This window comes from Belonocnema kinseyi, chromosome 4 (assembly GCF_010883055.1).
Source record: "Belonocnema kinseyi isolate 2016_QV_RU_SX_M_011 chromosome 4, B_treatae_v1, whole genome shotgun sequence".
NCBI lineage: Eukaryota > Metazoa > Arthropoda > Insecta > Hymenoptera > Cynipidae > Belonocnema > Belonocnema kinseyi.
The window spans coordinates 112,517,249-112,543,843 of record NC_046660.1 but is presented as its reverse complement, the minus strand read 5'-3'; the positions used below and the strand labels follow the sequence as shown (position 1 = coordinate 112,543,843).

Below are 26,595 nucleotides of genomic sequence, written 5' to 3'. Positions count from 1 at the left end.
TCTCATCATTTAATAAAATATTGCATAGCGTTTTCTCACTATTTCCTTCGAACACCATAGTTTTTGTTTTATTTGCGTTAATTTTTAAGCCCATGCTCTTCTAATTTATGAATATTCATTTCCCAATGCCTTGGACAAACAGCGATTTTTCTCACTCCTCGTTATGTCAAAACTCGCTTTCTCCACGTTGAAAACTTCACATTGTTTAAAAAAGCTGTTATGCACCAGTTGAGGACTATATTCTTCCCAACAACGTAGAGAAAAGCGAGTTTTGGCATATCGTAGAGTGTGTAAAATCGCGTTTTGTCCACGGCGTTGGGACAAATACACCAAACTCTCGCTTTTGTCACCCCATTCTCAGCCTTTCTAGAACTGATGGCTCACGCAGTTTCTCAGGAGAGTAGGGTGAGAGCGGTTGCGACATTATATATATAGACAAACACATATACATATATATATATATATATATATATATATTTCAATTATAAAAGAGTCAGGTGGCCCTCACTGTTTACGTTTCTGTCCCCCTGAAATCAGTCCAACGTCATTTGAAGGCAACCCCCGACACCTGACTGGAAGCGAGAGTTAGGTGTATAGTCCACAGCTTGGGCAGAACAGCTTCTTAACTTATGTAATTGCGAAACTGTACCGAAGGAAAAGACGATTTGATGCAGTAACGAAAAGCAGTACGGTACTGAGAAGTCATCGGCTCACGGAGGATCCCCGATATCGCAAGTGTGACTGTCCACGCCGAGACCGTAATATTGAAGACCAGAGTTAAGAGGTCCTGGTGTTTAAATAATATAATATCATTTTCAAAGAAAAGAGACCCTCAAATAAAGGTATTTGACTTTTTTTTCAGCACCAAAGTACCAATCAAATGCCAACCTAAAATTTTAAATCAACATTTTCTACTGAAAACCACTTTTATAAGGTTTTTTTCACTTTACTTTTTTCCTTGCACTTAGAAAATTATGTTTGTTGAAACCATTATCGTTTGTTCAAAAAGAAAAATATACTTTTCTTCTTTTTATTGACGTATCAGCGAAAAATCGTACTCTCTAAATCTCAATCAGTGAAATTTCGCTGATTCAAATAGCTAGAAATGGGTCACTGATAATCAGTGAAAGGTTACTTATTGATTCAGTGAAATAACCACTTTTAAGGGTTGGCAGCACTGCACCATGTCAATTTAGCAATCATAATATAATAATATTTTAGTACATTCAATCAAAGAATCATAGCAAAAACTTAAAATCCAAAAATCTGATCAAATATTAAAAAAGGTGAATAGTTCAGATGCTTTTAAATGACAAGCAACCTCACATATTACTTTAATTTCAAGGTTGGACTGTCATGCACAAACCATTTAAGTAAATAATTCCTATACGAGTAAGAGTATATTTATCCCATAGTTAATTTAGCAGACTTAAAGCCCGAAAATTACAAAATTTATGTCATTAGGCAATTCTTCTTGCTACTTAAGTAAAAGAGTAACAACAACGCTTAACTTAAAAATGTAGAGGTTATGCTGCACATGATTTACCCTGATGTTACTGAACTTATTAGTGAATAAGTCCGAAATCACTGATTAATCAGTGAAATGTTTAACTACCATTTCGCTCAGTGAATTTATCACTGATTCATATTTAGAGAGTATGCTACATTCCGATACCGTCACAGTAAACCTTCATTTTCCTAGAACAGAATAATTTTAGTCTCTATCCAAAGAGGATTTTCAAAACGCATGAAATTTGAGCATACAAATTCTTCAATGATTCACTCAGAATAGACCTTTACATTTAAGTGCGGAAGCAAACGTGACGTAATTAATACCTTAAAACATTTTGGGCAGCTTTTACTTCCGTTTCATAAGTGCGAAAAAGACTCTCCTTATCTTTATCTTTTGTTCTCTTGTGAGCATTGCTCGAAACATTTGCAAGTCACCTGACATGCGACCTGGTGTTTTTTTTTAAATGAAAAGGCCTATTGGTTAACTTATCCTGATGAAACTCATTTTAAACCAATTTAACAACTCAATATTTCGAAAGTGTGTTTTTAGTCCTTGTTCAGACCGAAAATTTCACTTTTTATCGTGATCCTCCACCGAGGCTGTTCTAATTTTAGTTTCCTGTCACTTTGGCATCGTAAAGTTAAACATTCTATTTCTCGGAATTAAGTCATTTTCTTTCACCCTGCATTTTTGGTCTCAATTTAGATAAAAATTCAGGTCAGTAGTAAACTTTTTTTTTATCTTTAAATGGTGGTTTCAATTTTATAGAATGTTATTTCGCTCTCCTGAAAATTCCGCTTTAGTTGGTTATCTAGTTCTGTATTTCAACTTTTCAAGTATGTTACCAAAAATCACTTCTTTTAAAAATATGAACTCAAAAAAGTCAATTTGTATAACCAAATTGCACAAAGACTTCAAATACGAGAAGTATGTTTCCAAAAACAGGATAATCTATAGAAACAGTTGTATGAAAATGTAAAAAGAGGGAGAAAAGGGAAAAGGCAACCAAACCCACTTCATTCATTTTTCATTTTTTTGTCTTTTTCATAATATCGAAAACGAGCATGTTTCGAGGTACATTTATACTGTTTAGACTATTATATATTAGTCAATATTTTTTATATTACCCAGGGAACAACAATGCATTCACTTCTATTGAATGGGTTTTGAAGGCTTTTTAATTGCGTATCTGTCACTGGAATTCCAAATTGCCGCCGATTTGTTTTTTAAAGACTTTTAGTCGTTATAATTTTGTTGACTAACTTATATGCCGTAAACGACTAATAACTGAAATAGCAAATGGAATATAGTAGACCTGCGCATGATTTCTTTTAATCTTTCGATAATTTATAAATTTAAACAATCGTGTGAAATCTGACAGTTTAACCCCAAAAAACTCGGTCTCATTCAAAAAGAAGGTAACCGATTCAATATAACCTTGCTTGAAATTGTCATTGCAGTACATGACAGATTCGAACCTGCTTGAGAAAATAAACGATTCACATAGTCGCAAACCGATTCTGTTTTAACTTTCTGAATCTGCAAATGACAGATACGCAATTCACAAGAGTCGTCTTTTCAATGAATTCTTTTTTCCTGGGTAGTAAATATTTCTACCATATGCTTCAGAATAATTAGAACTGTAGATATGACATCTAAAAAAAAATTATTAAGATACTATTTACATTTTTTGGTATATTTGTTGATCTTCAATATTTTATGGAGACTTTTATACATGTTTTTGATTGTTTAAAAAATAATACTCGGATAGATTGAGACTTTCTTGAAATTTCAATTTTCAGTGATTTCAACTACGAAGTAACCGATTTTAAATTTTTGATTAAAAAGTTTTTTTTTTATTTAGTTTTAGTATATTTAATGAAAATTGTAGAGAAACACGTTAATGAAAAATTTTCTTCCATTTTTGTGAAATAATCAATTTAAAATTTATATGGTTTTTGAATTTATTCTAATAATATTGAATACATAAAGAATTACTATTAAAATCATCCCTGCCCTCCATGGGGTCCTATGAAATAATAATCCACCCCTGACAAGGAACAATGCGCGCGCGCGCGCGGAGAGGGCGCGAGTCGATGCGCGAAGGGAGGGGCGCGTGGTAACCAAGCGTCGCCGGCTTTCGAGCCGGCTCACCAAATGCGTAGAATAGAAACGCCAAACCTTCAGTTCAGAACGACGTCGGCTTTCGTCGTGTACGGTATTGTGTTAGCGTTCTAGTTTGTAGAAATCACTTAAATCCTTTTTTTCCGCTCTTTGCATCTGTTTTCCTATCGTGCGTCGTTTTCACCTTTAGTTTTTCATAACGGTCGGTGAAGCTTCGTAGATTGTATTCTTCAGGAGCAAAGTAGAAAGTTCGAAATATGGCCGAGGAAAAGAACGAAACGAGTCCGAACGCGGAGGGCGAACAGCCCGCGCAGGAAATAACTCCGCCTGTCAAGGACGAATCCAAGGAAATCGTCAAAGAGGCTACGAAAGTCGAAGAGAATGGCGAGGGTGAAAAGCCCAAGGAGAACGGAGAGGATAAGGCTACTCCAGAGCCCAAGGACATGAAGGCCATCGTACTCAACGGATTTGGCGGCCTCAAGAGCGTTAAGGCCCTCAGGAAGCCTGAGCCGACCCTGGGCGAGGGAGAGGTCCTCATACGAGTCAAGGCATGGTAAGTAGTACGCTCGGAAATTCATTGTTCCTGTCGCGCTCGACTTCTTGCATCCTGTCAGAGGTCCAGGTGCTGAATTCGCCTTACTACGTTAAAATAACCCTCCCTCGATTTTTTTCTTTCTTTCTTCCGTACTGTATCATCTTGAAACAGAATCATATCTCTGCAGTTTCCGAATATCGCATCATGAAATTGTTAAATTTGACCATTCGGTAATTCTAGAGAAAGCACTTCTATTCGTTTGTATAGTTTAAACGCTGTAAAAATGAAATTTCAAACCTTTATTGCTGGTTTATGAGAAAAAAAAATTTAGAGGAGAGTTACCTTAAAATATTGAGGTAGTTATGTGGCACTATCGAGGTTTTACGATACTCTTGTAATTTTGCCCACAATATATTTAAAAAGTTTTTTGTTTTTTTACTTATACTGCTTTGGTTTTCAAATCCACATCTAACTAGACGCTCACAAGATTGGTAGTTTGGATGCTTCGAGACTTTAACGCCCTCGAATTCAGACGCGTAGCATTCTTACGATGTTCAGAAAGGATCTTGATATTGCTTTGATTTTAAAAACTCTTGATTTTCCAAACATTTTTCGGGGTTTGATGGTTCGAGATTAGGGGTCGTTCATCAATTTCGTAACAAAATTTTGGATGACCCCTTCAATAAATTGTCTTAATATCCGTAAATTTGAAGGGTTACACTTTTCGATTTTTCTCACATGTATATGCTTTTACATATACATTCTTTGATGTTTGATCACGTTTAGATTTGGGTGATCCAATATCTTAATTAATTAATAATAATGGACTATGAGTTTTTCTGAAAAGGAAGTGCCTGTACCGAAAAAAATTAGCTACTTGTACCGAAATGTTGGAACAAGTAGTCTCTTTTCCAGCTATATTTGTGCAGAAATTTTGGTACCCGTAGCCACGGCCTTCTGCAAAACATATCTTATCATTTTTTATCTCTTTACACTTTTCTTTAATATAGCTGACATTCCTGATTTTTTGATACAAATATGGGGAGCTGGAAAAGGTCCATTGTACCAAAATTCAGATACGAAGTCGGATTTTTTGTAGGTACGCCCATATTTGTACCGGAATTTCGGTACACGTATGCACTTCCTTATTTTTTATTCGCACTTTTTGAAAACTGCATATTTTGTTACTAGTAGTTTTGTGTGAATGTAACAGCGGCATAATTTACTTTCATGTTTAATTATAAGTTTGGTTTATTTTTCCCTATTGTTAAATTCTTAACATTTCAATGAGAGAATTCCTATTTAAAGGGACGGTTGGAGAAGCTTGGAAATTTTCAATATTTGTACAGTTTGCGAAGCAGGCTGAAATAGTTTTTGTTCTAAAGTTCTATATCCTGTGGCGTATTTTCGCCCTTTGGCGGTGCGTATGATCACCGGATGCTCTCATTTGATACATATACATACATGTGTTTTTAAAAGGCTTTCAAGTTCAGAATATAAAATTACAGAAAGTGACAGAAATTAAAATTCATTTTCTTATTAACAATTAATTTGAACGCATTAAATACTTCTGTTATTTATTAACCGTCAACTTTTACACTAGTTAGACTTACCGAAAAATGTAGCATAATCGTTGAAATCTGTAGTGTATCGACATATATTGACCATAAGTAGAACGTGATATCCAATTTTCCTTACTTTCTCAGGTGGTGGATTTCTACGTTTCATCTCATTTTACTCTTTACTCATGTTTATCTCAAATTTGATCTCGACTCGTGAGAACTGGAAACCAGCCAGTCTAAATATTGAATAAAAAAGCATTTCTTTACCTTTAAGAAACTTTGGAGATTTGTTCAGTGTAGAACGTTGAGCATATTATGTGTGTGTACTAGATATAAACTGCAAATCCCAATATTTTTTAAATTGCAAAGATGAAAGACGAAAAAAAATGATATTGCGCCTTCTTGTGTTATGTGGAGGGTGAAAGTATGTGCTCTATACGATAAACTTTTAAACATTGATAAACTCTAGTGTGATTCTTGTGTCAATAAACGGATACATAAATAGCAGACATTGTAGAAACATTTCAATTATTCAATAAAATTGATGTTTTTCTTTCCAACTGGGAGAAATGAAAATCATCTTAATTGCATGCAAATTAAAATTGAGTGTACAATATTCAATTCTAAATTGAAATGAAAGCATCGGTTATCAGAAAACTAGTTAGAATTAACATTATTTTCAGAATTTTGCGGTGTTTGTCATTGCAGTAAAAAATGAGTAAATACTTTATTCGAAATTATTTTACATTGAGAGCTTTTCATTACAATTATTTAATTTTTAATACTTAAAGCTTCAATTAACTAATTTTGTTAGTACAGCAATAAATTGAAAATTCAACAATGTTTCGCAGTTCAATTTAAGTTTGACACAAATTCATTTTTAATGTTGCAGTCCCATGATGGTAGATTAGTAGAATAGTGGAACAGGTTTGACCAATGAGGTGCCTGCACTAGTTCTAGCAGTAACCTAATTGGTCATTACTAATCTGCTTCCATAGGATTGTGCCCTAAAACTGTTTCAAATTAAAAATTAAACGATGTCGAATGATCCTGTCTTGATTATAACTTGATGATAATTTTAAGTTGAAACTGTCGTTTTTCTAACAATTACATTTCGAAATTTATATTATCTCATAAATAAAGTATTTAGTTTAAATCAACACTTTCAGTGTAAAACTACTGAAATTTTAGTCAAATTTCAATAACTTGTAGTAGAAAAACAATAGTAAAAATAATTTGGCTTTTTTTATTAAATGTTAGTCTGAGTAATGAAGCATTCTCTCTGCCGTTTAATTTAGTGCTATGTAGCTAATTCAGATATCGGGTTATTTTCCTTGCGGTAGAACAAACTTTTTCGCTACTTTTTTTCTTCAACGGACCCCTGATCCATTTTTAGCGTCTTCCTGCAGTTCGAAGCCTGCTGCTTGTTAAAATGTAAGAATATTATGAGAATCCATTTTCTGAAGGTTAGAGGTTAACTTAGATCTAAGCACTGGTAGATCTATACAATCTTGTGAAAGAGACGAAGACAGGTGCTATATATGAATACACGTCTGATTATCAGGCCGGTTCAATTATAAAGTATAAACCATGGACATTTGAAGGATCGTCTGAGATCGTATCTTCCTCGTTGGAGGCAGGCTACCAAGATAGAATCCCGACCACCGAATGGCTGGCATGCTTGAAGGTCACTGTGATCCTAAATCATTATATTCTTTGGTTATGCTTGTGGCATGTCAGTATCATCCGCATTGGGTTGGGGCCGGGGGTTACTATCGTATTTATTTTCTTAACCATTCACTTCCCCATTTTTATCTTCTTTTTTCAGTTTCGAACTTTTGGAAAGATAACCATTTAGTATTACTATTTGAATTCTTTCGTTCATTGATAATATTTTTCTCCCTTTTTCAACCAATTTTCATGAGACCACTTGATTTTTATTAAATTAAATAAAATACTGAATATGAAAGGAAAATATGTAGTAGAGTTTAATTTATTGTTCCGATTGTTTTCTCATGATGAGTATAGGAAGAATACATAAAGCTTCCTCCAGAGGAGATATGAGTGACCGTCAAAGACGCGAGGATCTTTTCACGTGTGAATCACGATAAATAAGTCATTGTCATTGATGAGAAAATAGCCTCATAGGAAGATATAATGTGATCATGCTGACTGGAGTTATTTCAACTGCAAAAGCTGTAAGAATGCACGCAGTGTAGCCTAATGGACTCAAAAAAGCTTGTCGTTCTCTTGTAATCTACCCTAAAATTTGATAAAATTGTCTTTCATCTTACGCAGTAGGGCGGGAAAACCAGGAAATCATGTTTAATTTTTTTCTTTCTTTGGAATTGTTCTTTATTTTGCATGAAAAAATATATAGAACTAGTAATGCTTACTTCTGCAAATGTTGAGTTTGATGTGTTTGTTTTTGAACTTAAAAAATTCAAAATAATTTTGAAATTAAAATACTTCTAAATATAACTCTTAAAATTTTAAATATATATACATGTTAATTTCGATTTGCTGTGATTTTTTTTTAATTTGATAATTTCAGACCACTTTTTTGCGACCCTATACTATTGAGAAACATTAGAACTATGAATATGAATGTTGGGCCTGGCTTGAATGATTTTAACTGATAGAATTTCTTTGCTTCGTTAGGACTGCTGCTTTTTTGTAATTGTTTACGTTGAAACTATACAAAAATTGACGTCTTGCAGGCAGCCAAATTACACGCTCTCCTTGCATTCTACGGGCTTCGCTCGAGAGAGCAAATTTTAGTCTTTTCATTGCCACCGCTATGACTCAGAATTTATTCCACTGATGCTTGCGTGATTTCACCAATTTCGGGTAAAATTTATTCCCGAATACGAGAATTTACTGCAATTTTCACTCGCTTAATTCCATCCGAAACCCATTTCTAACGAAACTCGACCCCAAGTTATGTATTTTTCTTCTTCAACTAAAAATATCTTATGCACGTGTTCAAACCAAATACCTATACAGACAGAGTATATATTCATTTATCAAAGAAAAATGATAAGAAATGGAATGTTGTACATTTAAGTCACTTAACGTATTTTTCATAGAATCATTGAATAATGAATAGTTATTGGCAATAAAATTTTGAATCAATGAGCGGTTTAATTAATCGAGTAGAAGTTCGTTTCATTGAATCAAAGAAAAGCGTTTGGGGTGCTTCCGAAAAATTCAATATCCATCATCGGTTCGAGATTTTAGTGAATGGTCTTCTTTAATAATTTCTCATAACTGATTCCGAGTTAATTAGTTCGATAACTGATGTGGTGAAAACAATGCCGTCTCTACTTGAAGCTGACTGCTTGGCTCCTATCGAGCGATATTCCCATAATCTCTGTCACTCATAAATCACCAAAGTAGTTCAATACAGGCCTCTCTTCAACATCTCCTTTATTGACATTTTTCTTATATCGATTTTTATCTAAATTTTTCTCCTGTTCTCGTTATTTATCAGGCAAACTGCTAAGCCACGCTCCGTGGCGCGAAATGCTTGCCGAGATTATCTCTGCATCTGCATGCTATTTCTTGTATGCACTCACACGTGTTAAAAAGTCCGTGCAGAATAATGTTAGCAGCAAACGAAAAATCCGTAGTTGCTCTTTCTTTGCAGCTGTGCCAGGAAGTCTTGTTTTAAAATGTTAGTTTTTTTCTTTTAGTAACATAATCTTTTTTGTTTTAAGGGTATTAAAAAAATAAATGACGATTAATCAAGTTTTTTTTGACGTTTGAACTGTTTTTAAAATATTATTTATTTCAAAATATTGGAATTGTTCCTCTAATTTTAAACTGAAATATTTTAAAATCTTAAATTTCGATTGTTTTCATATTAGCATCAGCCCTATCAGCAGTTTTTAATGAAGTTTTTAATATTGAAATTATAAAATTGTATGTGTTCAACGAATTAGCTGAAGTCAGTAACTGGCGACGAGGTAAGAATTCAAATAATTGATGTATCAAAAGATGTATCAGGCTGATTCGATTTGTCAAATCCTTTAAAAGTTAGCGTGACTCCAACGTTCAGGTAACTAAACATATGCAGAAATATAGCCAGACACCGACATTTTTTTATTTTGGTAGTCTACGAGATCCGAAACTTTAGATCCGTTCAAAACAAGAGACCGAAAATGATGACGATTCTCCTGAAAAGAAAAAGTGTTCAGCGCGTCAGGCAAATTCAAACAAGTCTGTCAACGGTTTTCGCTGCGCGCAGCCGATGACCAGTGCGGGACGACAAAACCTGTCACCCCAAAAGCTCAAGAGTCAACGACTATTCAAAGTTCCTTGCCGCTCTTACAAAAATAACAAGCTGGCTATTCAAAAGTTATATTAAATTGTTTAAATAACTTCTTTAATTCAATATATGACTTAATAATGTTAATAACTAGTTTAATTCTTCTCATTATTTTGAATTTGCTGAGAAAAAGAATTGTTTACAGTGAACGGTTCTCGAAATATCAAATATCTTGATATGTACTGCGAATTCAGCAACTTTTGTTCCAATCGATCACCTTCCTATTTCTAAAGAAATAGAGCATTGTGCATTACTCTTACAATGTTTTCCATTTGGAAATTCATTACCGGATTGTGATCAAATTTCGTTGAAACCAACATTGATAAAAGCTCCTCTCTTGCTCATCGAAACACGTAAAATCGTTTTATTGTGAGATTAACAGATTTCATGACATCTACATGTATTGATGAAATGATTGAATTTGTATACAGCTGCGTGTGTAAACGCACCAATTTAGATCTATAGACCAGTGTTGGTATTGATCGGACCACACCCGTACTTCTCACAACCCTCTGCGCCATGCGTACATACGCACTGACACGTTTGTACTCTTTCTATCTGTGTAACCCACCTAGTCTAGAACTCTAGAGTCCAACACCCCATGGAATAGGTTATGCACGGCATGGGGTGCACAACCCCTATTTCGAGTCCAAATACCTCATGTTCGCGGTATTATACTACGACGTGAAACTTACACTAGCAATAAAAATCGTAATGACGCACCAAAAAGAACAAGTTTTCAATGTTGAAGTTTCATATCTGTTATGTAAAACGTAGTAATTGATATATGAAAAAATCTCTAGACACATTAATCTTCAAAACTGAAACGCAGTATATAAAAAATTGAAAACGCAGTTATGAAACATTAAACATTTGGGTGTCCCGATCGATTTTCTATTATTGAGAAACGATAAATACATTTCGTTTCTAACTTTCTATAGTAGAAAGAAGAGTAATATTTTTATAGGGTTTCTGCAATATGAAATGGAGGATGCGAAATTCGTGTTCGAAGGAATTTTCTTATAAAATCACAATAATTATTGATGGGCAATACAGTACTATAGTGAATTGTTTACATTTTTTAATTTATCCTCTAAATTGTCTTATGGGACTGAAACAATATACACTGTAAAGAATATTAAAACATTACTATCTTTAATATTAAGATTGCAAACAAAAAAAGTAAGCAATTTGATGTACTTTTAGTACTTTTAAACTATCACTATAGCATGGCGTTGTCAAAGTCCATTTTCTGTTTTTGAATCAGTTGCTTTTGAGTTTGTAATAAAGGGACCTACTTTAAAACTGTTCAATTTTCTGACACTGGTGAAAATAAAGAAGCTGGCAAAAATCCCTTTTGCGAATGTAATTTCGCATGCTGAAATTGAAGAAATTATAAGTTGCGAAAAATGATTTTTTTTTGAATTGTAAATTTACAATTATACACTCCGAAAGTGGTAAGATGTCAAGAAATTTTTTTGCAATGTACTAACGCAGAGAATAGGTGGGAAAACTTTCTTGGAAGCATCTTTTAAAGGAATTCGTATAGAAAAATAAATTTAGAAATCTATAATTCAACACTTCAACAAGCGTGAAAATCATATGAAGTTTGTAATGGAACATGAGAGGAAGTTTTGAGAAACTTTTGCTCGGAATGCCATATGCGTCCGGGCACTCATTGTGGCATTTAGGCAGGAAAATGTTTTCGTTCAGCGTTCGGCTGAAAACAGTATTGTATTTCTAATGCTCAAAGCACCCGTTTCTGGTTTATTTTCCAATCAAATTCCGCGATTCTGTACAATGTCCATTCACGCCGGGTACCCGGCACCTGCCGATATTCCAATTATATCCAACACTCAGCTAGCAACCAGATAAAACTTTAGTTACGCGTATGTGACTGCAAATCAATTTTATTCGTGCTACGTCTTAACTTAGTGTACTTGTTATTCACGTTATCTTCAGTGTATATAAATAAGTGGTGTTCAGTTTCGCGCAGGAAAAGGAAATGAGAGGCTATGCACGTACGTATTACGGTGACTGCCATGATAGTATGCTAAAAAGGACACAACACGAGTGCCGTGATGATTATTCTATGGCTCTTTTGATCATTCATTGTAAAATTTGAACGATATTTTGCTTACTCCATTCGTTATATTGAAGTTCATTTTTAAACATAATGATAAATTTTAGGCTACCTTTTTGGCATATTATTTTCTTGACTAGAATTTTTAAGGCAGGAAATTTCTCAAATTTGTGCGATTTTAGTATGACACTCTTCAGTACGAAGAAAGCACGAAATTCGCACTCTCTAGGGAATTGGCGAAAATTCCGCACATCACATTGCCCATCTCTCATTCGGTATAGTTTTTGTAGTGCACAAAAGAAAGGAAAAAGTGCGGTAAGTCACCACCTGTGAATAGTCCCAAGAATAAAGAACCTCAGACTCCTACCTCTTTTCAACGTCGCTATGAGTGGAAAGAAATCGCGATGATTGGTCGCAGAGACAATTTAAACTTTAAACCACCCCAATGCCTTTTGACCATTTTTTGCGGACTACATTTTTTTCGAGTGAGGGATGCTGCAAATATGACTTGCTGCATTTTTGCCAATTTTTTGGTGGACTTCAAATTTTTCATAATGAGAGTTACCGCAAATGTGAATGGCCTGGTGCGCCATGTCACAAGGGGTGAGTGAGAGGGGCCTGTTTGAGAAGTGTCGCGTGACGCAAAATTCGTATAAAACATTGTAATGTAACGGTTGAAAATCATTTGGAATTTGTCTGGGAAGAAAAGAAATAGAGCTGTTCTAATTTTGTGTAATATTCCAATATTATATGTATCTATTAATGTGAATTATTATACTAGTGATAATAAGAGTTATTTTCCAGCTTATTTTATAATCATTAATTGGAATTAAAAAAATATATCGTTCATTTTCTGTGAAACTAAGAAAAAAGGAGGAGTCGTCAAATATTTTGTCACGTTACGCATGGGGGGGGGGGTGTCAATTTTTATGAAAACTAGCGTCATGTGATTTGTAGATAGTCCGTAAGTATTCTTAATATTTTTCAAAGTATCCCTAGGACTATGCATGACTACCTCCTAGGTCCCTAGGACCCTAGGTGGTGTGGAAAGGATTATCCATTCCCACAACATAATTGAAATAATGTTCCACAACAATTGAAAATATTCAAATTTTCTGCAAACTAAAATAAAAAAATTGTACAGTAATATACATTTAGTGAAATCAAATTTTTTCTTATTTCCGATAAGGACCTTTTTTTAACTTATATATAATTAGGCCCACTTTCAATTATCTCCATATAACTTTCTCCTGTGACCTTTGTGAGATGAGCTATTTCCAAACACTGAATTGTCACATGGTATTTTGCACTTTTTCAAAAAAATGGAACAAAATCTTTGTCACAGAACCTGACTTTTTATGATGCTTTCACAACTGAACTAATTAAGAAAAAACTATGCTTCTTTAAACTTCACCGAATAAAAGTACAAGATAACTGGACTGTCTGTCTATTTCATTTCAAGTTTGTTGAATGTAGATTTTGAGTTCGAAATGTTTAAAATTCAAATTGAAGGGTCCCGGGGCGTAAATCTCAATAGAGCTAAGCAAGAGCTCTGATACAAAAGTTATGCAACTCTTTCTGAGCCAAAATTTGCGTTTTTTAGAACGCACCAGGTCTTTCTACAAGAGTCTTCTTACAAATAATGGCCTTTTTGAAGCCCGTCTTCCAAGATTCAGTAGAACTATAAGTACTGGTTCGAAAGTAATATCCTGTGTTGAATTTCCCTGATTTATAAGTTGATATCTGATTTTGTGCGGACCTAAGTTTGAAAACAAATTTAGGAATCGAGTAAATTTTACAAGCTCTTATTGACTTAAAATCTATTTTGGTTAATTTTGTTTATATAATTTACACAACTTTTAATTGTTAAATATTGTAATCATTAAACTATCAGCATCACCTTGAAATATTAGTTGTAAAATTTGTTTATTTATAATTTAAACTATGGTTAAAGAAAGGGCCGTAAGCCTATAGGTCGACCCTTTTTCCACTAGTGACTAGTCGCTTGAATTGTATAAATATACATTTATGCATTTCAATCCTGGTAAATTGATTTGCAGGAACTTTTAAAAGTCATTTTGAAGCCTAAAACTTAGACATAAGATATTCTATTTCATAAGAGAATCCTGAAAAAAGTTTTGAGCCAACTCGTCGATGGGCATGTGAAGAGCATCGAGAAAACCGGTTTGTTGGTTCAAAAACCGTTTGGTTGCTATGGAAAGTGCCACATTTTTTCGATACTTAAGTATTGTGAAGTATACAATTGAAATAAAAAGTACGAAGAAATCCGTTACCTGTAAAGCGTGTGTAAAGTCATTGGGATTTGGTTATTTAATTTTGATTATATAATATACTCAAGATTGAAGTGGAAAGCTGGACGAAGCCCTCATATCAGCCAATAATGCATGATCACTTTCAGTAATAATTTCACAACTTACGGTGTATTCTATGCTGTAAATGAAAAACTTAAAGCGTATAATTTTATAATCTCTAAATCTGCATAGGGTTGGGTGGGGGGGGGGGAGGGGTAGTTGAATCAGACACACAAAAACCGGAGTTTCTGTCAATGAGAGTCAAGCTGTCGTATGTAATTGTGCATCATTTAGTCTTGACCTACGCGATTCATATATAAACGAAGAGGAAAGCGCGTATTCACTATTTTTCCAGACGATCCATCTTCCTTCTACCAATCTACCTGTACACAGAACACAGGAGGTCGAAGCGCGACATTGAAACTGCCTCATCCACTTTACTCCCCTCCACCCTCGTGGATGTCGGAGGACCAGTTTGCGAGGTAGATCTACCTGCACGTGGCCTACAGTCCTACACCTTGTCCTTTTTTTCTGCCGAAGAAACGAAAGATGGCGGGGTGAGATTCGCCCACGGGCGGTAAGCAACGCGATATCGCGACTGGACAATGGCCGAACGCAAATTGAAAGGCGTTCGAAGAAGTTTGTATTGACGCGCGTGGGTTTAATGGGCCGACGCGAAATTCGCGATTGTGTCCGCGATCTTCCACGGCGGCTAATTGCTGAGTTTACGTGAACGAACATGCCTCGATCATACACAGTTTGTAGTCCAAAATCCCCGACAGTCAGTCTCCCAGCTGAATAATAATGGGTCCAAAAAAATGGTTTTCTTTTTAATTTCAGAAACACCCTCATGTATTTTTTCCCTTTAGTCCTAAAACAAACCCCGAGACTTTGTGTTTCTGAATTTGTTAGGATTTTCCAATAAAATAGTGCCCTTTTGTCTACTAATGGATTAATAAAAGTCTTTATTTTTTCTAATTCACTTTATGAAAACAAATTATGTACTTCGTTTTTTACTCTAAAGTGAACCAGTGAAAATCTTAGTATCAGTTATTAATTTACTATTAAAAATTAGTAAAAAAAACCTTACAAAAGCATGTTATAAATATTTGCATTATTTCACTAGTCATTTTTTACGATTGTAGATTCAATGTGAAAATCTTATATTAGATGCGTTTTATTAGCCCAGAAAAATAATTTTCTTTATTCAACAAAATCGGGTTGTTGGCCACATTTGGTTGATTTCAACCAATATTTTGCTTAAACGAACACAATTTTCCTTCGTTACACAAATTCGTTTGGTTCAATTAATTCAAGTTTTTGGTTGAATCGTTTTGTTGATTTTAGAAAATTTTTTATTGATTTAACAAGATTTTTTAGTTGGATCTACCAAATAATCTAAGAGAGCATTTTACTAGAATCAAGAAAAAGATTTTGTGTATTCAACCAAAACAATTTGTTGAAAGCATCTTGAAATCGAAATCGAATCTGGAAACGGAAACGATTGGGATTAAGTGATTATGTGGAAAAGACGTAAGATTACCTCAATCTTTTGTGTGCCTACGATTGTGTGATTAGATTTTTGATTAAAAAGAAACAGAACTATTTTTGTGATAAAATAAACAAACGATCCAGCACAATTTACACTAATAGACTTGTGGAATTTTCTAGTCTTTTGATATTTAGTAGTTTAATAAATTATCAAACAATTCGTATAAGATAACACAATTTAATGGTAAGCCATTTACGATGTACATTGTGCGGGTTTTTTTACGTTCAGATGAACTGCAAGTTTTGGTTAAATCAACCAAATTCTTTCCTTAAATCAGCAAAAATGGGGGGGGGGGCGAAGTATCATTCTCCATGATATGACCAATTGATCAAGTCTCACGCAGGAGGGGGGCTAAAGTTCCTGAAAAATGTATCACGAGTTTTTGTAAATGGCCCCTAGACACCTTGTTTACAAACTTCAGTTTTTAATTTGAATTATTCTGATCAATTTTAATTCTAATTAAGATTAAACAAAATGAAGCTTTGAAATTCACTGCTTATCAAACTTGAGTGATTTATTGTACCTTCTTTATGGACATTATTGGCAGAACGACAATGTTTCATTCACAATCAAAGCCTTCTGTTGTTTTTAGCATCTCCGCAGCTACTGCTTGCTGGAGAAGTCTTGCAAACAGTGCTTCTAGATGAGACGCGTCATGCACATACGAAATACGCATAGCGTTTCAGATGTGCATTCCTCGAGCGAATGAGTCACAAAAACAATGGTAATCCATTGAAACTCACAGCTGCTGTCCTTTCATTTCGTTCTCTCTGGGCTACATCTGTCGGCGACATATAGGGTGCCTCGAAAGTAAAAAGTTATTCTTCCTTGCCTCTTACCAATCACTCACTCTCTATGAGATCCTCGACGACATTGTGTATAATGTACTTACATGTATTCCGCATTTGTCCATTCTTGACGTGCGACCGACCACGCTCGTATGCGAGTAACTCTTGTCGCGATAGATAAACATGGATAACTTAGTCACTTGTTGTCGTTTCGTTCTTACTTTGTCGTTATCGCTCTAGTTGTCTCGAGATTTGCTTGATTCATCAATTCACCTTTAATGTTCAAACGTCAGATGAAGCTAGGAAAAATTCCCATCTCAAATTCCTTACAATTTTATGATAGGTATTTGAAAATATTGAGTATATTTTGTTGACGTACATCTTCGGAAACCATGAGACCATCCTTCCCTTCGTTAAGCATTAGTTCACTTTATTTTGTTATTCCGATTGATACCAACATGAATAATGAATATTCCCTAAATTTTACTTTCCATAATAGTTATTTTTACGAACTTCATTGTAACTAATAAGAATTTAACCTAGTTTATATTTTTATTAATTGAATTTTGTATTTCGACAAATGACCATTGGGAATAATTGTTTAATTATTTCGAATTGTAATTTTTGAAAATACAGTGAACCCTAGATATGGGGCTCCCCTGAAGTTCTTCCGAGAATTGACGCCGCGCCGCAAGTTGGAGTAAAAGGAGCTGCGCGGGATAAGCGGCGGTCGCTCAGGCGTGAAGAAACAAAAGCGTTTTCTATGAAGAGTTTCACTGTACTTAATATTTAAACAAAAAATGGCCTTTTCTTCTAATTTTGAAAAAAAATCAGTGAGGATGAAAATTACATTAAATATAAATAAACATAAGATAAGTAAAAAAAAAGATTAATTCTATGACTATTCTATAACGAAATTAGTGCAAATTATTATCCGATCCGAAGAATTTCGTTAAAATGAACGTAAGGATAAGTAGACGTTTGGAAATGTTATAAATTGATGAGCCATGAAGTCTAGACAATTGTTTTTTTATCATGTCATGATAACGAGTTTAAATTTAGATAAGATTAGACACAGCGAAGTTTAGAAACTGAACGAGTTTCCTCATTGGATTTCAAAGTAATCATTGATGATTAAGAACAGATAGATTCACGAAGTTAAATACATGCGACTAAAATTGATTGTGTTATTTTCGTTATTGTGTTACGAACCTCAAAAAAATGTCGCTTGTACAATAGTAAATTGTTGTACCTAGGATAAAAAGACGTTTGTCTCCTTAGTGCACACGGTACTTCATATAACAAAGGTATGATCTCGAAGTACAAGGAGACATTCCCAGATGAGAGCGCTACATGTGGCCAATTGTAAAATTAAGATTCCTGAAGTAGCAGGTCACAATTTAGTTACAAGTTTCCAGTACTTTTTCAAATGCGCTTGCGCTCAGTACAATGATGAGTATTCACACTCAACTCCCGATTCTGGGCGCCCTGACTCACATCGAGTCTATAATCGAAAGTTGAATGTATAGTAGTTTTGAGTGGGTCAGGGTGGTCCAGCATCGTAGGCGTTTTTTCATGCCAACATTCAGAGCCGCAAAAGTCCAGAGAGGTGCGTCGTAAACAACTTCTGATACGGTCCTGACTGTCAAACCATATAGGCTGTCAAGGACGCTCAGGGGGGGGGGGCAGAAGCAGTCAAGCGGGAATCTGGCCGAAGATCGGGCTGCCCAGGAGCGGGAGTTGAGTGACCTCCGTTTCGTGAGGAACTGAACCGATATTACGAAAAGACGAAATATTTTTTTCTACGCGCAGCTTCTCAAAGAAACGGAAGTGTAGGCGTAGGATCCCTACTGACAAGGATTTAGTGGTGGACCTAAATAAGGTTATACGAAATTTTACGAAACACTTGGGTCACTCTATTTGGAAATAGTTGTGTGCCTTAAACAGCAATTGGCTTTCGATCATCCTGTTGTGAAAAAAGGCTATTTTCATAGTTAAATAAGCGCTGATAAAGCGCCTAAATATGACTGCGTTACATACAATGTTTTGTGGAACGTAGGTGTGATTTACGCGTTTTATCAGCGTCTTTTTAGTTCTAAAAGTAGCTGTTTATACAACAGGAGGACTGGACGGCGAATTTGTATTGCGGTTTGGTGCGGAGTACAATTATGATCATAAATTGATCATAATTGTCCTCCGCATTCGCTGTCGCCCCTATACGATTATGGAATGCGTCAACTAATCTCAAATGTCAGACGTGATAAACTTGTAAATCGTACCTTTGTTACATTAGGTATCGTGTGTACCAAGGTGTAAAACGTCTTTTATCCTTGCGTTTTTTCAAAACTAACGCTCGGATAAAAACTGTTCCACTACTAGATACACAAAATACTATTATTAATTTGCATAAAATTTAAATTTCGTGAACTATTTAAGGCCATGTAATAAGGCCATGTAATGAGTGTAACAGCTGATCAAGTCAGCCCTAAGATCAATATTTTTCACCCATATTGAAAAATAAAAGTTTAAATAACGCGGAATTTTTTTTCGGGAAATGTTAATAAATATTAAAGGATCGTTTATGGCCTTGCAAAGAGTTGGAGGAAGAAAAAAGGTTATTTATGATGCAAGTAATGATTATCGACGGACACATTTAGGTTTTACAGCAGAAGTTTGATTTTTAACTTTCTCTGACGGTAATCATGCAATCTGTTTTACCCACAGACCCCTAGAAGTTCGAAGTTGTCTACTCGCTGCGCTAGTGCTGCTTTGACATAGCTGATACCAGACTGATATGTACGTCAGACCAAATATGTTTATTTGCATTTCAAGTGCAAACATTAGTTTATGCATTATTGGTGCATAATGTTCGTGAACGATTTTTGTTTTGTCCCACTTTGATAAATATAAACCTCATAATTAGCCCATTGACAACATTGCAAATTGCTTGCAGGGTTTGACGACAGTACGATCGGTATTTCTCCAAAATAGAAATTTAAAAAAAAACTTTTTTTCACTATTCTAATTATTTAGGACCAGAGACAAATTCTTGCATGCCTTCTATGTATCGTGCCAAATTTTTAACACGATATCTCATTCCGTGTGGACGTAAATTAGGAAAGAAAAGTTCCACTGGTATTTTCTTCAAAAAAATTTTTTTTCTCAAAATTTCCACCGGAACAAAGCAGAGACATGGAATTTATTACCTCCTCTTTCATTTCCCAAACTTTCAGAGCGATACCTCATTTCGTTTAGGCGTAAATTGGTAAAGAATAATCGAAGACTAGGTTTGGTCACGTGACCCTCTCGTCACATGGCCTTAAGCCCCAAATCATTGGAAAAATGGGATACATACCTGATTGTAGAAAGAACCCTATTGCACATAATTCTGTGGCAATTGAATATGTACGAAAATAATACAAAAATGTTGAAGATTTTTTATTGTTTATTTACATTAGTAAACTTTAACGGATAATTACTAATTTAGTGCTTTATGCTATTTTATGCTTTATTTTGATGCTTCACTTCTAGCAAGCAAAATTCTTTTTCTTACAATTCCCAGTCTTGTAAAATTTTATATCGTTTGTCGAAGCTGAAATAAATTTAATTACATACTTCAAACTAATTAAATTCGGAACTTAACAAGATAGGCGACAAAAAGGGTGGAAAACAGACGATTTCCAGATGTGGAAACCGTGGAATAATTAGTCGTTGGACTATAAAAATGCATTTCTAGAAATCTTTCAGTTTTGAGCCTCTTTTCTGGATCTCATCAAGGGGCATCATTTTCAAGTTGCATTTGACGTGCCCTTAAGGGCCATCAAAACCGTACATTTAGTATGCAATAATCAGATTAGTGTTTTGGACGAGGTTTTCGTTCACAATCGAATTCTTGATCTGAGCTCTCAGAAATGTTCTGGTTTTTTCACTTCGAGGCAACGATGAGGGAGAGAAGCAGTGCAGGGTTTTAGAAGGAAATATGATACGTATTGGGTCCAACTTCACAAATGTTACCTCTCAGATCGACTGTATATGTATATACTAACACTACATTCGAGTGCGTACCCTCTTTTTTACAAGAGCATTCTTTAAGTTTAAGGATTGGTTGAGACTGAGTGTTTAGTGGCTTCGAATTGGAGACATGCTGAGTTTATGGGATGATGTAGTTTGTAAGTAGAAGTAGGCGGTAGATTAGTAGAAGTGTAGATACTGTAGACTATAAAATCTAGAGTGTAGATGTTGAGGGTAGACATCCTTTGAAAGTGAGGGTCTGGAATCTCGTGTGAATATTATATGATTTCAACTGGGATTTTTCCAGTTTTACGATTTTAAAAGCTGAAATCCAATTTTTATACTGCGAATACTTGGTTAAAAAATCTTTTCAGATTATTCATCGCAAGAAAGAAATACGTGGCTTCTTCATCAGTTTACTTTTTACCGAGCCTTTTAAGCTCAAGGAATATTCAGTTTGTAATTCGAAGTTTGCTGTTTTCTAAATTCTCATGTGAAACTATGCAAAAGTTATTTTTCATTTCTATCAAATTTCAGAATAATGTTACGGTTTCATATGAAACATATCATATCAAACACCTGTTTGCAGAAAAATAGCTAAGTTATTTTATAAAATGTGGTAAGTTTAAATTTTTAACTGACCACATTTTCTAGGCATTTAAATTCAAGAAAGCCTAACGTAAATACAATTTTTTTTCAATCTTTACGAAAGTAGATAATTATTTATCCAATAACTAATTGATTTTTTATTATTAGTTTGTGATTTATTTCTTGCTGTATGAATGAGGCAGAATAATGAGAAGATAAAAGTTTTTCAGGGATTATTCCGTAGAAATCTAAAGCCTATAGAATATAATTTGAACACACCTACGCCGCCTTATAAAAGTAGTGGCTGGCAGTGGATAAAAAGAAACAAAGAGTTTCAGTACGTTCGAAAACAATTGATAATTCCCGTCGACGGGCGAAGGGTCATCAATGCGAAATAATTGACTGAATGCATACTTTCATACACATCGTATTTCGTCACAAGGCTCGTTTTATTGGTCGAGCAAACACATACAAGTTTCCACTGAGTTTCCACGCAATTACGGTCTCTTCACTTGTTTTGAAAGCTTTTGTTTTATTATTACTTTTAAAAAAATTGTCTGCCTTAAAATTTACTTTGGCTTGGTTTATTGAACTTCTCAGTCTCAAATTATTTGCCCTTACCCAGAAAATATATTTTTTAGTTGAATTTGTATCTCCTGAGATAACGTCTTATAATTTATTACTATTAATTTGCATCCCATAGTAATAGATAAAAACTTGAGATGAATTTTGACGCGGAATTTTGTTTTTATTCGCGTGTATGTAACTTCTCGTGTAATAAAAGATTATTAATATTTTAATTAAGAAAATGTATGGGGTAAGGAATTGGATTAAGTGTAAACAGAGATTTATAATTGAACTATTTAAAATATTTATAATGGCATTTAACACTGAAATCCTCTATATATCTAAAAGTTTAATTGAGTCAATTTATGACTCACAATGTAATGCAGCTTAAAGTGATACCCGCTTTCTCTACCCCTCGATTCATGACTCGCAAGTGATTAGAATACTCGTAGCAAAAAAAATATCTTTTGAAACTTGATTTAAATATGTTTTAAAAGTTTAAAATGATCTATATTTCAAAAGTTTTTTCCGTAGATTATCAATTTTAAAATTACAAAGCAGCAAATAAGTTTTTTAGGAAATGAGGCTCCGCGTGAATTTTTGCCATTGTAAAGATGATAAAATGTAGATTTTTTCAGGGTGTCTTGCAGAACGGGAAAAATCGGGGAATTTTATTTAGGCTCGGGCATTTTTCTTATTTTATCGAGAACTCCATAAAGCTTGTAACTCGGCTTGTAACGTAAAGAAAATTAAATATAATCTTACAAGAAATCATGGTTTTATCAGAACTTACGTTTAAAACTTTATGGTCAGAATAATTTAAAAAATCTGTAAATTCGTATCTAACTCGTCATTCCGATTATCTGAACCAAAATTTTCGAATTTGAAAGAAACTTTTTAAACAACAAACATAAATAATAATAAAATTAGCTTTCAAAGTAAGAATTCTTGATTTGAATTTATTTTATCAAATGCATTAATAATCAGGAAAACGTCAGAACATTTTCTCAATTGAATGTAGCTCCCCCTCACCCCGGTTTAACAAACTATCATTTAAATTGTAATGATTAGAAATTTCGCTCCTCTCGAAAATTGCTTGTCTTATATCGGTATAATTCCATCACACTCACAGTCCCTAAAAAATGTAATTGTAAGAATGGAATTTCTTGGAAATAGCAGAGTTGTCGTACTAGGGGGCGACCACTAATCACTAATTGGTAAGTCACGCGAGATCAAGCCGTCTTTAGAGTTTAGATGTGGCATGATGGGCGCCTTGATGTCTCGAATGTCTGACGATCGATATATGTATACTGTATACGTGCATATGTATGCATGTATGAACGTAGTAGGTACTCTACTTAGATTAGGCCTTTGTAGTACACACGTACACATATTGTACAGAGAGGCGGTAGTACTCATAAGGGTGACCCTGGTTTATATCGCATGTCGTCGACAACGATTCGCGCTTTCAATTGCCCGACACGAACAGAGGAAATTATTCTTGTCAATTTGACGCAATTTAAAAGAATTAAGTGTCCAGTCTACTTTTAATCGCTCCTCGCTTCTCATAGCTTAACACTTTATTTATATATATAGCTGGCGCTTTCTCAATACATTTCCTCAATGACCTAGACCTGGACCCTATTAATTACAGTGTCAACTCCAGTGAAGGCCTATTCCATCATTACTAGAAATTTTATTTGAATAGCAATAAAAAATATAAACATTGCAACTATTATTCTTACTTCAGAAGCTCCATTAAATATATATTTGGCGGATAAGGTGAAGAGCTTTTAATAAAAAAATTTAATTCAAAAGATATATACTTAAAGCAATACAAATGGTCACTTACACGCTTAAAAATTTTCATAAGATGTTGTTTAATGTCTTATTCAACTTATAATTTTTGTCTTATTCAACTTCTACACTGTAAAAAAAGTTTCGTGTAAAATTACAAAGTTTCGGAAAATTAAATATTGTATCATTATAGATATCACACACTGCTCTGTGTGATTTTACAAAAGTATGTGAAATTACATCCTCTAGTGATGTAAATAAAAGGATCCTCGAACAGCAGTGTAATATTACAAGCTCGATAAAATTAAAATTACACACTATCTCGTATGAACTTTACATTCAGAAGGGAAAATTCAGTCGCAGTGTGACCATGCGTCGGTAAAATCACTTTCCTGTGATTGAAAATTACATCGAGATTGTTAATTTTATCAAAGATCTTTAATTTTACCCTGGCAGAAACTGTAAAATTTTTGATTTACATTTAATTTAAAATTTATAATAACTAATCAAATAATATGTGAATACGAAAGCGTCTCTCGTGTTCGTTGTTTATCGATGCCTTCATCCTTCAATTTTGGAGCATTTTTAATTTAATGCGAGGAAATTGACAGCTATGTTCAACTTTTTTGACAGCTTTCACACAAAGTAAACCGAATCCGAGCTATTCCTATTTTGCCTTTTACATTTTCTGCTACTGGAACGGAAAAAATGCGGTTATTCAAAACGTATATTTAATAATTTTTTTTAACGGAATGTTTAAACATAAAAAAAATACCCATAGTATTTTAGGTAAGTGGTAACGTGTCCGGCTTGTGTTTCTTCAATCTCCATGAAATTGTACAAAGTTTAAGCTTTCGAGTGTTCGAAGCCTGTCGCCCTGATAAATTTTATTTTATTTTATTCTTTCACATAATGAATTTTACATTTTCGCATGTAAAATTTCGGCCGAATTGGAATATCACAACAGATTCGTAAAGTTACTCCGATACACGAGGGTCCTTTTATTTACATCCACCAGAGGTGTAAAATTCAATAGATTTTTTTTTACAGTACTGTACCTGTTCTGGCAGAAATCCGAGGATAACTTTTTTTAAAGAGGGTTGTATTTTCGAATATAAATCAAACATTGAGCATGACTAAATATAGAAAACTGAACGCTTCATTATTCGAGAAGGTCAATTTTTCTCCAAACTTATTTTGTAACTTAGAAAACCTTTTAGCTGAAGAAATTAATATAAAATAGTCTTCTGTTGTCCCGAAAGATATAAATTTTGCTTGAAACAAGTTCTGTACTTTGTTGTTCCTGGCTCAGTAGTAAAATGCACTCGGTACACTTTGCTCGCCTTTGAGTAAGGCTTATATATATGTAGTCGTATTGTGTCCAATGTCAACAAAGCCCATAACAAAGTTCACGTACATTCTTCACTGCTTCCCCATAATATATAGATATGGCTACCAACTGCTGTTAGCGCTTTGGATCACTAGATTTTGCATTTATGTGTTTAGGTGTGTAATTTTGTCCTCAAAAGATATTAAGCAATTAAGCCCTCATAGCTTGTACCTGTAATTACTTTTTCAGGGGGGCAAACACTTCTTCATGTTAAATATTCTTAATCTCAACATTTAAAAATTCATCGTTCAAAATAAAAATAAATTTCGAATATCTCTAATTAAGCTACAGTTTAATAAAGTTTCTATGGTGGGCTGCTGCATTGGAAAAGGTGCATTATACATTGTTTGTGAACAGCTAGTATATTCGCAAATAGTTTTTAACCTTCTGGATTTTATTTCATTCATCTTACCTACCATAAAGATTGAGCTCATTCACTGAATCTTCCTTATCAGTATTTATTTTAATAAACATCTCTTTGTACGCACTTGATAACGCTAATCGTAAAAAGTCGGTGTAACATTTTTATTTTAAAAGATCAAAAGAATAAATCCATGGCTTATTATGATATGCGTAAAATTTATTAGCATTAGATGTTTTTAATTTTTTAATTCTGCAAATGATAACTTGTTCTACGCAAGCTACATTGCTCTATATAGAGTTCATTCAGCAGACCAATCGGTTACTTTGAGCTATCCCACTTGACTGGTGCTCGATCACTGCTTCTTTTGACTTGTTACGATTAAAAGTAATCTGTGCAATTTCATACGAATGATACGCGATTCAGCATGCATGTTTCTCAAGATTTCTGCCTAATCAATTCAGACTTCCATTCACTATAGGGTCGTTTGAGAAAAAGGGGGAAAAGCTCTTAATTGATTCAACAGTCACATACAAAATGAATTATTCTAAACATTCTTTTCGCGTCAAAACATTTCTTGTTCTAATTTGGCAAAATGACAAAAAAGAAGCATCATTCTGTAAAAAATATTATAATCCATTTCCATTAATTTTCTTTCTTATCTACATTTGTGATGTTCTAATTTCTATAAATGTCATTTTTTCAAATATTATAAAATCTCTTATTTTCATACCAAAAACATTGTTTTTTAATAAGGAGGACTCTTAAGTATTTATTTTTCTACAAAATAGGCTTATCGAGTATTTTCTTCTCGTTTAAGACCGTCCTTGTGGAGGTCCTTGTGTCGAACTTATTTATTCATGCAATTTGACTTTAAAGATCTAGACGCAATTTTGCACACGCACAGCTTTGGAATCTCTTTAATCAATATTGTAACTTCCTGACAAGAAGTCATTGGTGAGCCTACGAGTATACAATCTGTCGCAATGAGTCATTGCATCAAGTTAACGAGCTGCATGCATGAATGCACCGGCAATATTTTCTTTTACACTTGGCGTTGGTATTTTCACACCTCTCCGATG

The 26,595-nt window shown here is 34.1% G+C and overlaps 1 protein-coding gene across 1 annotated transcript in view; it reads left to right on the top strand.

The window, feature by feature from the left end:
* Nucleotides 1-3,667: 3,667 nt before the first annotated feature.
* Nucleotides 3,668-26,595, top strand: part of LOC117172132 (synaptic vesicle membrane protein VAT-1 homolog-like) — a 51,919-nt gene continuing 28,991 nt past the window's right edge. The window contains exon 1 of the mRNA XM_033359928.1: nt 3,668-4,190. Coding sequence (XP_033215819.1) covers nt 3,895-4,190 — 296 coding nt within the window. The 5' untranslated portion in view covers nt 3,668-3,894. The remainder of the gene's footprint in view (nt 4,191-26,595) is intronic.